Below are 17,783 nucleotides of genomic sequence, written 5' to 3'. Positions count from 1 at the left end.
CATGTGTGTGAATTCAGAGATGGAAATGAACTGCTCCAGTTAAATAACCAGTTCTTATGGCATTTGAATTACTGTTTGGGTGCTAATGTGACAAACTGTTATTCCAAGAAGCCAAAGTTGATTCTACTTAAAATTATCCGAACTCTGAGTACATTAAAAAATACCAACTTTTGTCTCTTCCAGCTTGGTGTTCGCAACACCTCTGTGCTGTGCATTATTTCCACAGAAAAGGTACAGTTGCTTCTTGACTATTTTTCTATGGTGAGAGATATTATGCCATGCAGACTATGAAAATGAGAAAGCAGCTTTATTGCTTTCCAAAAAGCTCCCAATTCATTCAATAGTCATGTTCCTCTGGGGAATACAAGTACTCTTAATTCCCAATGATCTGAGTCCTGCCCAAACTCAGACCATAGAGGGATGTTTTTTCAATCCTAAGTACACATTTTCCCATTTGTCTTATTTCTATCATAACTTTATAATAAACCTTTGATTGGTCTCCATTTTGCTACTCCAGTAGCAAATCTGCCTTTTGCGCTGGCCCTTATACCTTCCTCCATTTCAATGGGCATGACAAAGGGACATTCCATAAGTTATCTTTTATAACCTGAATGTAAGAAAAACAAGAAGAGTAATGTTTGCTCTTCCAATAGCTTTTCCGGAGGTTATTTTCAGATCCTGATTTTATCTATCATATGTCATAAACTTTACCTTAATTTTAGCTAAGAAGGCCAGCAATATCATCCATAGAGACCTCCGATAGAAGAGAATATTTGGAGTTCAGGGTTAAACTGTGGTATTCTTGGCGCTCTGAACTTAGTTGTTTTCTTGCAAACATTTCATTATCCAACTAGATAATATCATCAGTACTAGAAGGAAGTGAGGTTTGCACAGGTCTTATTTATTTATTCATTCATTCATTCTTCATACTTCTTAACTGCCCATCTCCTTTGAAGAAGGTTTGAAGAAAAGCTCTGGGTAGTGTATAATATCATCAATAATATGAAACATTAAAATCGGCGTAATTTAGAAATAAATGTTCTTACATTATAAAAACTACATTTTAAAAATTTCAGAAAGTTCAAGTTTCAGAAAGTTCAAAATGCAGTGGCTCACACAGTTCTGCAAAAGCCTAAATTGCATCTCTTTTGAGGGAGCTGCATTGGTTGCCGATTTGCTTCCGGGTGCAGTCAAGGTGCTGGTGTATCACCTTTAAACCCTACATGACTTGGGGGGCTGGGTTATTTAAAGGATCACCTCTCCCCAGTTACATCTACCTTGCACAGCAGGGAAGTAGATATGGTGTGGCCTTCTCAGTGGTGGCCCCATCCCTATGGAGTATCATCACTCCAGAGATATATTAGTTCCCACACCTTTTCTAGAAGCACCTAAAGACACCACCTCCCCTTTCAGACTGCTATGGGACTGATAAAGTGGCAAGTCTGTTTGTATTGGATGCCGATCATGGGAGTTTGTGGTGGATGTTTAATGTTGTACGTCTGAACAAAGCCTTATACATTTGTTTAAAAATAAATATACAATGTTCATACATGATGACATCCTAGATTCTTGGAAGGAATTCTATGTATGAAGAACCTGTAGGCCAACAACAGCTAGAGAACTGGCAGCTGTAATTTCACATTGTTTCCTATATAACTGTAATAGTGGTTAGCGGAGTAATTTTTGGAATAGTATTTTAAAATTGCAGCTTTTTTTTCACCAGTAGATGGTGCTGTGACCCTGAGTGCTATAGTTCCATCTACTGTACTGATAGAAAACATGCTGCAATTTTTCTTTTCTTTTGAAACATAACACAACACACTAGAACTGGCAGTAAGGTTAGGAAAAAAATAAAATTAAAAATCTATGAGGATGAATTGGGGAGAAAGTATAGATAGCATGCTGATGTAAAAGGCTTGGGAAGAGTCAGATGCAGAGAGAAAAAATGGAGAAAAGCACAAAGGTACATCAGCGAATTATGAAAAAGAAATGACTAGAGAAAATGGAAAATGCAGCCATTGGAGAAAAACATGGCAAAATCCCTTCCAGGAAAAATAGCATCAAGGATAGATAGAGTGCCAGCAGCAGACAGAGGAAGAATAATGAAAGGGTAGATCAGTTTGAGGAGGAAAGAGAGCGGAGGCATTTTCAGTAAGAAAGAAAATTGGTGAAAGCCTCAGCAGGAGGGAAGGCAGGAGAAAGAATTAGGAGAAAGGAATTAGGGTGGGAATTGGAGGAGCACAAGCTGCTCATAATGGCAAAACAGGAGATAAAAATTGGTGTCACCAGCTGCAGCCGGTTTTTCTGCCTGACTGCATGCAATCTGGAGGCCACTACCCTTTCTGCACTTGGAGGGGTTCCTCCATTCTCCACGGTGCTGCTTTTGTGTCCCGGAAAAGGGGACTTCATGCTTCTGGGATGTCCCTTTGTTTATACCAGAATGGAGATTCACGAAAAATCCCTTTCCCCCCTTCCTTTTCTTTTTCAGCTATCAGGTGAAGCAAGCTTCCCCTCACCCACTTCAAATTCTATACCATAACCTTGAGAGAGGAATTGGAGGTTGTGAGAAAAATCAACTTGGCCAAATACCAAACCAAACAAAAAAAAAAAACCTCCTAAAAATTGACTGTTCAACCTCGGAACAGAAATACCTCTCATGTCAGTTCTTATAACTTTCATTTGTAGAAGGGGAGACAAATATCTAAGAATACATTTAAAAGGCTTAGTATAATACATGACCTGCTAGCTCAGCTTTCACATACAAGGGAAATCATAATGGTTTGTCCTGTCTGCTACATTAAGATCATATCATATATGAAGGTAACTTAGCAAAATAACATGTGAAATAACTTTTCTGCAATGCAGAAAAGATATTTCATATCTTGATAATATTAAAGAGAAGCTGTTTGGAAAACAAGTAACTACTATGCCATATTTTAAAGAATTATAAATGTTATGATATTTCCTGCGGCATATTTTATATATAAATATATATAAATAGAGTAAATAAATGGATTAAGTTTTCTTGACCATGGATAATATGTTATGACTTTATTATTTTTTCTTCCTAGTTCCATGTCTGTAACACGTCTGGAGCCAGAATTACAAGCTAAGATCAAAGAAATGAGTCCAGAATTGGATCGGGTATATTTTAACAAAGGATTATGATTTATAGAAGACAACTAGGGTGATTTGTCCTTCAATTATAGCTAGATGAACTTATTTTAATTGAGTCTACTTAGTTGAAATAATGCAATCCTGAGGCATTCTTTCAATTTTTGTATAATTTTGAACACTGAGATTAAGTATCATAATGAAATTCATAATTATGGTTGAAAATTCTGACAATTGTCCAATTCAGCTGCAAATATTCAAAATGGTTTATATTACGAACTACTTATCAGTCAAAAATTTAATTCCTTTGGAAAGTGTAACAACTTCAAGGAAATCAGACAGTGTTATCTTAAAGTTACAACCTACCTTATCTTTTTTCCCACTAAAAGAAAGTAAATAACAAATTCATTTTCACTATTACACTTTTAAATATAATTCAGATGGCAATCATCTATCAGATTACTTCTTCAGAGTTCCAAAGAGTTAACTTTGTGGTATCCCCTTGATATATGGATCTTAGATTTTCTTACTTCACTTATCTAATGTTTGAATGGGGGAGTAATTGTGATAGGTGAGAGTGAAGGATTTCGGTGCTGCATAAAAATGAAGCCATTGCTTATTTATTATTTGACTCCTGCACTTATAACATAAAAAAACCTCTATGAAATTGGACAAACTCTGCTTGGATAAAATTCTATATAGAATGTTCTCGGTTTACTAAAAAAAACTAAGGTTAATAAGCAAGGGGTTCCCAAATTTCTTGGGTCAAAGTATACTTAGTGTCTCGGTAATCTTTTTCACAGTGCTTCTAGAAGTTCCCAAATCATGTATAGGTAGTCCTCAATTTACAACCATTCATTAGGGACTGCTCGAAGTTACAACCATGCTGAAAAAAAAGCGACTTATGACCGTTTTTCACACTTCTGATGTGATTTTGTCACATGATCAAAATTCAGACACTTTTGCAACTGGTTCCTATTTATGATTGCAGTGTCCCAGGGCCACGTGTTAAATATTTGTGACCTTCTGACAAGCAAAGTCAATGGGGAAGCCAGATTCACTTAACAGCCATGTTACTAAGTTAGCAACTATAGTGATTCACTTAACTGTGGCAAGACAGGTTGTAAAATGGGGCAAAACTCTTTAACAACTGTTATTGCTTACCTATGGAAATTTTGGGCTCAATTGTGATATAGTGACCAAAGTTGCAACAACATTGAAAAAAGGGACTTAAGTTTTTCATACTTACGACCATCCCCAAGGTCACATGCTCAAAATTTGGATGCTTGGCAACTGATTCATATTTATGATGGTTGAAGTGTCCCGGGGTGTCCCGGGGTCACGTGATCCCCTTTTGCGACCTTCTGACCAGCAAAGTCAATGGGGAAGCCAGATTCAATTAACTGCTGTGTTGTTCATTTAACAACTGCAGTGATTCGCTTAACAACTGAGACAAGAAAGGTCATACAATGGGGGTAAACTCACCCAACAAATGTCTCACTTAGCAGCCTAATTTTTGGGCTCAATTGTGGTTGTAAGTTGAAGACTAACTGGTACTATGGTACCCGGGTTAGTTTTTAAGTAGTAAATAATCCCATGTTGTTGTTTATTAAATAATAAAACATCAAGTTATTAATTGGGTAGCAAAATGTCCCATGGTGCCCTGTGAATTCACTGCAATGCTCTGGGATGCCACGGCGCACTGTTTAGGAACCATGGCACTAAGTCATAGACTAAGCAATGGGAATATCTGCTATACATGATCTTGTAAGTCAAGCCTTGAAGCCTATCTAAATGTTGAGCAAGGCACACTCCTGTCAGGACAATACTACCTCCCTGTGTGTGATGCGCCATGAAGATGGCATTTATGAGCATGCCCTGCACATATAAAGCCAAAAAAAAAAACCTTGTTAATTCTCCTAGTTTAAGAAAATGCTTTTTTGGTTAACATTTTAATCAGCTTTGCATCCAGCAATGGACAGGAATATCTTATGAATTTATAATGGCTGTCCGTCATTGTGCACTAATGCGTAACTGGTGACATTGGCCAAATTCTGCAAAACCTCAAGATCTTGAATGTATACTTTTCATCAGTTCATTTCTGTGGTCTAATCTATTATGTTTTCCCAGAAATGAATAGTACACATTATATAAGATCATGTTCTCATATTTGATGATTCTCAAATTCCTGAGATAGTCGGTTAAACACATAAAAATACCAGACGGCTAAATACTATTTTCAGAATGCGCTGCTTTATTTTATTTTTTATTCCCAAAGGAGGTGCTATACAGCAGTTTTTTAAAAACATGGGAAAACATATACAGGTATTTATAGCATTTTTAATCAATTTCCTACCTGATTTCTGCTAGCTACTCAGTATGCTTTGCTATATACTGTACCTATAGTATAACAATGCTGTGCAGTTGGGTGCTATTGTTTCTCATTATAGAGACATGAGAAAACAGATCATAAAATAGTGACCTTTTAAAAGGTCACCTAGAAAGTCTAATACTAAGTTGAACCAAAGTCTTGATGCAAAGTTGATTGAAACGTTTTAATTGTTCATTTGGCACAAATTCTGAAAATTGTTTCTCTGAATGTTTCCATTGGAATTTCAGCATGCCTGATAAAACATAGATTAATGGTATTTACTATTTAATGTACTTTCTCCCATGTGTAAAATCACATTGGAGACCTTTGTACCGGTATGACTAGATCTAGTTCTGTACTCAGTGAAGTTGCTATTCAGGATAAATTTTGGCCTTTGTATATATCCAAAATAGTATAGTATACACAGTTAGTGGACCACTTATAGCATAGCTAATACCCAGGTGCATTAGACAGAATATAATCTATTATTATTATCATTATAAACCATTGAAAGGTGCCATATAGCAGAAGTTTACTTAGTGGCAGATGATTCTCAACTTGGAATGGAAAGGAAAAAAAATAAATGTTTTATTTGAACAGCTACTTTACAAAGACCCCTAAGCAGTTATATTTGCAGCTGGTAGTTTATCTTGAATTCCTCAAGATAAAACAAAAAAACTGACTAGCATAGCATTGTCTAATTTTCCACGCAAATCATACTCACAGGAAAATCAGCTAACTGGGTATATTATTCATGTCAGATTAAGATGAGACTCTTAGCTAAGTTCCTGTTTAAGTATTAGTTGTGTTCTCTAAATATTCTGTTCTGCTGGTGGTTCTTCTAACAAATGTAGAAAGGAATTCCTGAATTGAGAGAAACTGTCTCCAAGATAAAATTGTTTATAAGCTTGGTTCAGGGGTGGGCTTCAAAAAATTTAGCAATCTCTGCCTGGTTGCTGGGTGGGCGTGGCCATGGTGTACATGACCTGTTTGGCCTCCTCCATCATGGGGGAGGGGCTTTTTGCCCTCCCTGGGCTCCAGAGAATTTCCTCGAGCCTCCAGAAGGGTGAAAATGACCTCCCCAGGATATGAGGCTGGAAATGGGTCCATTTTCAGCCTTCCCGAACTTTCAGTAGGCCCGTTTTTCACCCTCCCCGAGCTTCCACATGCACCTTGCACTTACCTGCATCCAAAATGGGCTTCATGGGGACTCCTGGGAGGGAAGGGGCGGATTGGGTGGAGTCAGCCAGGAGCGGGATTTGAAGGTACTCTGAACTGCACCGAATCTTAGCTAGAGGTTCTCCCGAACCCCTGCAAACCCCCAGCAACCCCGGGCTTGGTTGCCGTTTTTAAAGACGTCTATGTCTCCTCATACAGCTCTGGATTTTGCACTGCCTGTTTAGGCTACATCCAGAAAGTTTGCACTTTCCAGTCCATGTCATACTCTGATATGAGTGGCATATATGAAAAATATCAAAGATCACTTGCCTTTAAGCAGGAATGGTGTGGCAAGAAGTAGTCTGTGTGTGATGGGGAAAGGAAGGGAAATTTTGCAGCCTAAAGACTCTGCCACCTACCTGTACTTTGATCTCAGAGATTTCTGCTAGTGCAGATATCAATTTTACAACCATCTGATTATATCATACCTACTCAGCAATTGGGCCCCATTTTGTTAAGAAGGGTTGATTTCTTCATCAAGAAGCGTAGGCGGCAATTACTGACCTTGGATCCTTAGCAAAATAATGGCAATAATTATTTTTGAAAGGTGAACTTTAGTTAATTGCTAGTAATTATATAGTTCACAACTAAAGAAAAAGGAGATTAATGATGCAGTCATCTGTTTAAGGGCTGGGGGGTTTTTTTAGAGAGTTTTCTGCAACGGTCCAGGAGATGTGTTCATTGATACCACTTGAATATATGTCATGTGACTTCAGTCTGCTTAGAAAAACTGGTATTCGCATGTGGCATGCTTAAAATAATATAGCCTAGAGCACAACAATCTTTTCTTGCGTATTTTGTTTCTAGGATTTTAAAAAAAACATTCTTTTATTCCTGGAATATACATATTTAAAACAAATTAAGTATCAGAAGGTTTTTTTTTCATTTTTTTAAACAAGAAAACTGTACTTTTTTTTCTTTGTAATGTTTAGCAGAACAAAATAATATTAGAATCAGGAAATTTATACTGATCTAGTAGAAATGTTTTTTTTTAATTTCCAATGAAGTGCAATACAGATGCAGAATTAATTAAATGAGTAACTATTAATATTGTCCAATATTGTCCAATTTTAGAAAAAGAATCTGGATTATACTGTGATTTGCATACTTTTTCAATACGAGTATTAGCACAACATCTTGCCAGAATTGGTGGTATTGTTTAAATTAGTTGGATGAGATATTAAAATTGATAATTAAAATGTCATGCTCTCTATGTGAAATGTACTTTAAATAAACTTTGTATTTGAATATGAATACCTAAAAATGAGATACATGGATTATAAAGGTATACATGAAAATCAGTTGCAGGTTTTTCTCTTTGGCTGTAAAAAGAAAAATTGAACAATTGCAACTAAAATTCATATGAAAATTCTGCAATTTATACATATTTGAAATTGAAATATGATACTGTATCCTCTGGCACATAGCATACAGATGAGTATGTCCATTAGAGAAGCATCATTCTTTGGTTTGGAATTTCCCACATCTCTAAGCTACAGTTCTAAGTTTACATTTTGTATGGAAATAATGTAGTTACTCTTCTTTCTGGAAGTTTTTGGATAAAACAGTGAATTAAAATTATGGAACTTGATTGGTCAACATTAATTTTTAAGCAGCAGAATCTCTAATTCAAGGGTGAAGCAACCTGAAGTTCTAATATGATATGAAGCCCTCAGTACATGTTTCAAAGTTCTTTTTAAGTAATTAAAATTCTAGCAAAATCAGTGATATTTAATCTTTCTAAACACTCTATCAAAAAACATTCATCTAGATATGAAATTCTTTTGGATTGTACATCTATGGACAATCTGTTATTATTTTTGTCATTTAGTGGAAATTCCCAAGATAGTGTATCAGCCTTGATTTCTGGATCTGATTTGTGCTAGAGGTACCACTGGGAAACACTGAGGAAAACCAATCTGTCTCTTTCCTAACAATTGCTATGGAGTGTGATTACACCATTTACCATCTATGAACAGGGGGAAATTTTAGTCCATGCCAGGTGCACCTTAATTCATGAAAACCAATTTTAAGATGTGCATGCAGGTGGAAGGGATGGTTAGGAAGAAATTAATTTATTCTGTTCATAATTTGGAAGGAAAATGAATGCCACATTTGCAAAGGAATCGCTGTGAGATGGCGAGCCAAGCTGATGCGTCATGAGTTTTTCCCCAATGCTGGTCCAATGTTTCCCTTTGGAGAGCCTCCAATGCTCAAACACTGGATGCTCAACACTGGAGGTGTTATTGAGGAAGAACACTAGATGGCATTACTTCCCACAGCATAAGCTTCCCACAAAAGTCTTTTATGGTATATTGTTTTTCTGATTTCCCCAGTTACTTAAGGAAATAATTAGAGGTTATATTAATAATTCTGAAGGCCTGATTCCTTCAGCCAACATATGGACTCAAGGGTGAAAATGAATGCAACACTAAGACTTTCTTTCAATAACTTTAGCATAGGAAGCATCCTGCCCTACACATTTATTTACACTTCATAACTTTACAGTGCAACTATGGAGGATTTGAGTGTGGACCTGAATTTACTATCTTAAGGATTTTTTTAAAAAAAACATTAGCATAATAAGAAAGGTGGGAGAATTGAAACGTGAAAATTGAAACCTTGAATGTTGTTATAGTGTTATATGTCAGCAGTTGGTTCCAGAGTTCTTCCTTGTTTGAAGACTGTGCAGCATATACAAACACCAACACACCACTACATTGTAAACAGTTGTACTCCCCCCCCCTCATCAATTCTTTACAGGTTCCTGGATCACTGAATTTCATTTTCTATTCCTTTTTAATTTCCTGATTGATAATAGACATTAGTCATGTCTTCAAGGACTACATGTTTTAACCTAGTACTGTTGCAGACCCATTTTAAAACAATCTATCTTTGAAAGTCATTAGATGGCGGCTGAATCTATGCAACCTAGCTACTTTGCAATGGCATTACTTAATGCAGCTGAAATGCTATTAAGGATATTAAAAAAAAGAAGGTAAGTGCCAGAACTTTCAATACAATCTAAGCTCTGATTTTGCAGAAAGCAAGTTAGTGAAGAATGGCAAATATTGCAAAGTAAAGGCAGAATTAGTAAGCACTGGATTTATTTATTTATTTCATTTAGCAAATTTATATATCCTCCCATTTCATTAAAAAAATGGCTCTGGGCAGCTTACAAACAGAATAATAATTAAAACCATATCACAGTATAAAAGCTTCAGACATAAATATCAAAAAATAAGGCATAAAATATAAAAAAGTAAAAGAACTCTAGGAAAACAGGACAACCTCATATGAGAACGTTGAAAATTGCCATGGTATCCCTAGGATTAATAAAAGAACCACATTTTCAAGGCTTTCCAGAACGTCAGAGGCAGTAGACCTCATCTCATAGCAGGGGAAATGATATTCCAGAGGCTGGGAGCTACAGCTAAAGGGAGGTCCTTAGCAGATGGATGGGTCTCACTTCTGTGCTGGCCCATTTGGGATGGGTAAATGTAATTGGGAAAAGACAGTCCCTCATATAACCTGGCCCATGCCATATAGAGCTTTAAAAAATCAAAACTAGGATCTTCATTACATCTAAAAGCAAACTGGCAACCAATGCAGCTTGCAAAGCAGAGGTTCAACATGTCATACAGGTCCTACAGGTATACACAACTGCATTGCCACTTTCTTGACCAGGTGAGGCTTCTAGATACTCTCCAAGGGCAGTCCCAGAGAACATTAGAGTAATCCATTCTGGAAGTGACCAGGGATGGGTGACAGCCTTGGGGCCCAGGAAGGGGCGCATAACATGAAGCTGTGCAAAGGCCCTCCTAGCCACACTTGCCACTGAGCAAGAGTCCCACGTTGTACACCAAATCTGTCTGGGATTGTGCAACCCATCCAGTACTAAAGATTCATAAGGCTCCAAAATCCTAAGTCATTCAGTCTTGCCAAGGTTCAGCTGAAGTATGCGGTTCCTCATCGAGACCCCCCATAGCCTCCAGATGTCAGGATAAGACATCAATGGCATTGCTTAATTTGCCAAGTGTAGAGATACATAACTGATATCATAGGCATACTGATGATACCTCACCCAATGGAGTTGAATAATTTCACCCATCATTTGCAGGTTAAACAAGGAGCTATGTTTATACATGTTAGATCAGGGAAATCATTCATTCATGTATTATTCATGCATATAAGCCACTTCTATTGGCATAGGACAACCTCATATGAGAACGTTGAAAATTGCCATGGTATCCCTAGGATTAATAAAATTACTTATCTGTAACAACAAAACAATAGCAAAACCTGCAATTGAATATGTTTGAAGCTGCTCTGGTGGATTTGACCAAGAATTTCTCACTGTTTCAGAAGGTTTTAAATTCTTTTGCCCTTTGTCTTTTCTTTGACACCGTTTAATGCCCATTTCAATCATGAACTTCACCAGCTGAGCTTCAAAGACACATGTTGCACAAAATACATCATTTGTTTCTTTTCCTTGTTGTTTCCTGCAGAGTTTTGTTATCTGTAGAAAATGTGAAATTTAAGATTTTGAGAAGAAAACACTGCCTTGTAAAATTGCTCTGTATGAGGAAATTTTAGACTAGAATAATAAGCAGCATTTTAAAAGAACAAGTTTTTTTGTATAAGAGCTACCCTAGCTTTCTTCATTTAGGTACCGTCTAAGAACAAAATAAAGCTGGTTTTACTCCTCTGAAATCTTTGCAGCCATATCCCAAGCCAAATCAACATGCTGGCCAATCCGATCTCTGCTTCTACTGATGGTACCACTCATTACATGACAGCAAAAATAATCATCCCATCTTTTGCATGGGACACATATCCCCAGACTAGCTGGTTGAAGAGCACAAATTTAAGCTTCTTCCAGCTACTCATGAACAAGACACAGTGAGATGAGTATCTCAGTGGCTATCCCTCCAGTTCAAACATGGCAGAGAACTTTCATTTCCCACAATGTCGTTCTATTGCTCTGAGATTCTTCTCAGGGAGTTGGTTAGTATTTCTTCCAACAACAAATCAAATATCTCCTGTGCCCACCTAGACAGACCAGAAAATTCCAAAGACTCAACTAGCTACATTATAAACACCATTGGTACTCTGAAGTTTCCTCAGGTCTATTTCAATAGCAAATAACTATATTATCAATTTACTATATCTTGTGTATCCATGTGCATCTTGGTTGAATACCGTGGCCTTTTCTATACAGTTTGAAATAATGCCTCTGACAGTGAAGTTATCAATTGCTGTCCGATATAGCTTTCTTTAGGTGGACAGCTGGGATCACTTTCATGCTTTGGGTGACCCTACTGAAAGTAGTATAAACTGACATTCTTCACTCATTACTCCCAGGGCCACTCCAATCTCCACCCTACTGAGCATCACTGAATTAATGATATTTAGTCAAAATGCAATAACATTCAGAACTAGAAAACAGCAGTATAAGAAAATGTTACACCTGATTTGAGGAATAAGGTTGGGGTTATAGCCACCCCCATCTCACCCCCCCCCCCATGCAGCTCAGATGATACACACCATTCTGAGGGGCATTTCCTTAACAGACATATTGTAAGATGATTTATCATAGTATATGCTTGCCTTTCTCCATTACTATGTTAATTAGTAGTGCTTTTCTTACAAAAGGGCTGCTTCAGCCAATCTATTGATTGTTTACTGTTGTAGGTAAGTAATTGGGGATAGCCAGATTACTATAATCATAATGGGAAGCAATATAAATTACAGGTGAAACTCAAAAAATTAGAATATCATGCAAAAGTTCATTTATTTCAGTAATGCAGCTTAAAAGGTGAAACTAATATATGAGATAAGACTCATTACATGCAAAGCAAGATAGTTCAAGCCGTGATGGGTCATAATTGTAATGATTATGGCTTACAGCTCATGAAAACCCAAATCCACAATCTCAGAAAATTAGAATATTGTGAAAAGGTGCAAAATTCTAGGCTCAAAGTGTCCCACTCTAATCAGCTAATTAAGCCATAACACCTGCAAAGGATTTCCGAGCCTTTAAATGGTCTCTCAGTTTGGTTCAGTAGGAATCACAATCATGGGAAAGACTGCTGACCTGATAGTTGTGCAGAAAACCATCATTGACACCCTCCATAAGGAGGAAAAGCCTCAAAAGGTAATTGCAAAAGAAGTTGGATGTTCCCAAGGTGCTGTATCAAAGCACATTAATGGAAAGTTATGTGGAAGGGAAAAGTGTGAAAGAAAAAGGTGCACAAGCAGCAGGGATGACCGCAGCCTGGAGAGGATTGTCAGGAAAAGGCCATTCAAAAGTGTTGGGGAGTTTCACAAGGAGTGGACTGAGGCTGGAGTCAGTGCATCAAGAGCCACCACACACAGACAGATCCTGAACATGGGCTTCAAATGCCGTATTCCTCTTGTCAAGCTGCTCCCAAACAACAAACAACATCAGAAGCTTCTTACCTGGGCTAAAGAAAAACAGACCTGGTCTGTTGCTCAGTGGTCCAAAGTCCTCTTTTCTGATGAGAGCAACTTTTGCATCTCATTTGGAAACCAAGGACCCAGAGTATGGAGAAAGAATGGAGAGGCACACACTGCAAGATGCTTGAAGTCCAGTGTGAAGTTTCCACAGTCTGTGTTGATTTGGGGAGCCATGTCATCTGCTGGTGTTGTTCCACTGTGCTTCATTAAGTCCAGCGCAGCTGTCTACCAGGAGATTTTGGAGCACTTCATGCTTCCTTCCACAGATGAGCTTTATGGGGATGCTGACTTCATTTTCCAGCAGGACTTGGCACCTGCCCACACTTCCAAAAGCACCAAAACCTAATTCAATGACCGTGGGATTACTGTGCTTGATTGTCCAGCAAACTTGCCTGACCTGAACTCCATAGAGAATCTATAGGGCATTGCCAAGAGAAAGATGAGAGGCATGGAACCTAACAATGCAGAAGAGTTAAAGGCCACTATTGAAGCATCCTGGTCTTCCATAACACCTCAGCAGTGCCACAGGCTGATAGCTTCCATGCCACGCTGCATTGAGGCAGTAATTGCTGCCAAAGGGGCCCAAACCAAGTTCTGAGTACATATGCATGCTTATGTCAGCTCTGGCCAGCTCAGAGGCCTGGAGCTGCCATTCAGGGGGGAGAAGACTGGGCCAGCTGCCAAGACTCACCATCTCACCTACACAAACTGAAGAAAAGCATGCTAACAATCCATGATTAATTGCCAGGTGGTTTCGTTCTGGGTCACAAAGCGATGGGTGTGCGCACACGTGGGGTGCAGCTTATCTTAATTACCAATTTTGCTATAAAAGGTGTGGGAAGCACAGGGTGGCAGCTCTGACAATTTATTCATTGCCTTAGTGCTTTGTTGGTCAGTTCATGCCGAAGGAAGAATACAAACTGCATTTCAAACCATTTCTGTGTTTGGTTGTTTTCATTGACCCTTCAGAACCTGACAGAGGTCCGATATTGTTCTATGTACAATCATTGTTTTATTGATTACATGTAATATTCTAATTTTCTGAGATTGTGGATTTGGGGTTTTCATGAGCTGTAAGCCATAATCATCACAATTATGACACATCGCGGCTTGAACTCTCTTGCATTGCATGTAATGAGTCTTATCTCATATATTAGTTTCACCTTTTAAGTTGCATTACTGAAATAAATGAACTTTTGCACTATATTCTAATTTTTCGAGTTTCACCTGTATTTCACATAGAGTTGATACACTGAGACGTAACTATAACAACAACAAAACCAGTGACATATCCTGTGTAAACAAGACAGTGTCTTATTTTCAGCGAATAAGACAGGTTCTTATTTTATTTTGACCCCTGAAATAAGTGCTTGGTCTTATTTTCGGGGAAGTCTTATTATTTTTGAGGTGCAGGAGGCGGCAAGCGTGGTCATCTCATGGCTGCTGCTGTGTTGCAATATTTTCAGGGAGGGCTTATTTTAGTGCATGTGCTCAAATGCCCTTATTATCCAGGGAGGTCTTATTTTCAGGGAAACAGGGTAAGATTTCTTCATGGAGGAAAAAGTAGGGGACTGGTGAGAAAAAAAAACAGAAAGGAAAAATCAATTCCTTATGATTTCATTACATTACATTCTAGTCCATGTCTTTATGGGTCTCTCCTAAACTTCTTGGCCATCTTCAGAACATCTATGAGCATGGTGGCAGACCTTTCAGTTTATGGAACATATTATGAACTTTCCTTAAAACTCCCTTGTATGTCAACATCTCATTGACCTCATCCAGCACAAACACCTTGGCAAACACCTTCACCTGAGTGAAAGGTACTTTTTAGCAGGTGCCCCCATCCCAGTAATGGCATGGAGAGCTTCCATGTGTGACATGGAGAACTCCTGCATGACATGGAGAGCTGAAGCTCAGCCCGGACTTTTGTTTTCTATATATGGACATAACGAAAAGCCCATATGCTATTTATCAGAGCTACCTTTTGGATCCACTGAATCTTTTTTGTTGGTATTTTGTTTAACTTGCTATGCAAGAAAGATGGCAAAAGTATGGCCAGCCTTGGGCACCACTGATGTAAGGAAGAATGACTTGATGTTGAATGGGAATTTTTCCCCCAAACCCTGAATGTAGATTCTTCTCAAGTTTCTGGTAAGTTCTTATTAAGTCTGTCAGTGATGTCATTTCAAGTGTTCCTAATTATACCAGTGGGGCTAAGGGCCATTGTTTCTCGATCAGTCCCTTTCAGTCATAGACTTCTTTGGAAGTCTTTCTTTGATGCTAATAACGTACCATAGGAACTCGTAGTACTTTGCTGCTAGAATTATGTTGCCAATGAAAGGCAGCAATGCAGAGTTTGTAAATTAATATTATTAAACTTTCTGCTATCGTATTTATTTTATTTCATCAATCAAACAACAGGTAGGAGTTAATCTCTTAACTAGAAGGTTATAGCGGCACAGTTCAAACATTATGCTAATCTAAAAATGAACAAGCCATGTTATGTATGAATTCTGCCATTCTGTCATATAGAGAGCATTCATTTCCCCGATCTTGTAACCATCCCCATAAAATTTCTTTTGCCGTATGCAAATGATTTAGATTAAGTTTACTGGGTTCTTAGAGCATTACAATTGCATTCAACAATCCCATTATCAGGAATAACCAGAGGCATAATAAACTCCCACTGAAGACCAATGTGAGAGAGGTAGGAGGGAGTATTGAGCCCCATCAAATATTCATAAGATCCTTTTGTGGACACAGAACTAAAAGGCAGGGGTTCATATAAAAAATAAGAATATTTAATCCATTTTATTTAGAAAGATGGAAAAACAATGTAATTTGCAGCCCCCTGCTTCTTGTGGGATAGTTCTTGAATGTGACTTGGAAACATTGATTTTTTATTGATTTTTGTGTCAACTCAGAGTCCACTAGCATAAACTGAGGGAAAATTACTCTCTGTTATATCAGTTTTATGAATTTGTTTCCAAGTCCAGTTCAGGTATTATTATCTTTAAAGCTCTTCACACTTTAAATCTTAAGAGATCCACATTGTAACATTACATAATCGAAATTGACTCCCTAAGTCTTCCAGGGAGGTTTTCTTCCTTGCCTCTCTACCAAGAGAAGTATAATTTCCAGCTATATGATTAACAGCCATGGCCATGCTTTGGAATGCTCTGTCAAAGATAGATTTATTCAGCCTCCTCTCTGATTAATCTGAGCCCCCCTGATGGCATTCTGGTTTCATAGGGCAATTTCACTCTGGATTAACTGGTCCTAGTGCTATTGAAGGATATGTCCCTGGGCATCTTTTTATTAACAAAGGGGCTGTTGATCCCAAAACATCCAATTTGGATGAGGGGGCTATTTCTAGAGGGAACACCCACAGTGGTACAGATATATCCATGGAGCTTTCTCTGTGCTGAGACAGGAAAATATGTGCCAGAAGGAATGAAGCGTTTATTAATTATGTGGTTCTTTGCTAGGAAAACAGATCTAACACTTCTTCATAACTTCCTTCCAATGGTCATCCAAGATGGTTCTTTCTTGTAATGTTAACTCTTTCTGCTGTATAATTATGGAGCATATGTCTCACATAAATGCAAATTGTAAAGCCCTAAACAGAAGGATTAAACAGTTATGTTTTACTATTTCATTATACTAATGCTAAAATTAGTGTTTTTTTCCTGATGCATCAAATTCTCCCAGTAAAATAAATAGATTAATTGTTAAGAGTTAGATAGACTTATTAATATATCGATTTCTATATTTTGACATCTTTGGTCTGTAGAGTTTAATTTGATTTTTTTTCTGCTCATTTTTGACATGCTACTTAATCTGTGGTAGTTTTTTTTTAATGAACTGGTTTCTCTGCTCTTTGCTCTGGATATTTCAAGGTTTTTATGGTTCTTTGTTCTATTATTTTCCTTACCTGCATTGGGTGGAATATTAAAACCAAAAAGAAATCAGATATCCAGTTCCCACAGACCAACACAATCTGGAAGAGCTGGACTGCAGATCCCATTATTCCCAGCGAGCATGCACATTGACAGATACCTGTGACTGGTTTCAGCTCATCCCTCCAAAGGGCTTCAGCCTGGGGGTGAACTTCATATGTAAAGGTAGAACATTCAACCTACAACTGAAAGCATCCAGACCAAAATGTGAATGTGTGTCATGTTTATTGTACAGAGGCAGGATGGAGGATTACGGCCCAATGCTACCATCACTGAGAAAGACTTCATCGTATTTTGATCTTATTTCCATCCCCATATCCCATGTCATTTATCTTAAGAAGCCAAGAAAGTTCATCATCATCACTGACAAACCTTTGAAATGACTGAGGCTTTTGCTCTGACTTTTCCAGGGTTGAATTAGCACTTATCTGATAAAAGGGCCTCCGTTTCCCCTCAGTAGGAATGAATATTATGTAGATCCCTGCCCCGACCTCCTTGAATAAGTTAATTTACCTTTCCCTCCTCCCCATCAATAACATCAGCAGCCTGTGAAGTGATTTGTTTGCCTGTCAAAGGCAGCTTTTCCTCATCGTAACCACCCTCTCCAGTTTCTCTTTCACCCTCCCCATCTCTGGCTTCCC

General features: G+C 37.9%; 1 protein-coding gene across 1 annotated transcript in view; it reads left to right on the top strand.

The window, feature by feature from the left end:
* Window positions 1-7,957, top strand: part of SFXN1 (sideroflexin 1) — a 33,499-nt gene extending 25,542 nt beyond the window's left edge. The window contains exons 10-11 of the mRNA XM_014053693.2: window positions 184-231; window positions 3,072-7,957. Of these exons, the coding sequence (XP_013909168.2) occupies window positions 184-231; window positions 3,072-3,168 (145 nt within the window). The 3' untranslated portion in view covers window positions 3,169-7,957. The remainder of the gene's footprint in view (window positions 1-183; window positions 232-3,071) is intronic.
* The last annotated feature ends 9,826 nt before the right edge of the window (window positions 7,958-17,783 follow it).

This window comes from Thamnophis sirtalis, unplaced genomic scaffold (assembly GCF_051295495.1).
Source record: "Thamnophis sirtalis isolate CommonGarterSnake01/CBP01778 unplaced genomic scaffold, rThaSir2_p1.2 scaffold_3, whole genome shotgun sequence".
NCBI lineage: Eukaryota > Metazoa > Chordata > Lepidosauria > Squamata > Natricidae > Thamnophis > Thamnophis sirtalis.
The sequence above is the reverse complement of the archived record's forward strand: the minus strand, read 5'-3'. Positions and strand labels throughout refer to the sequence as shown.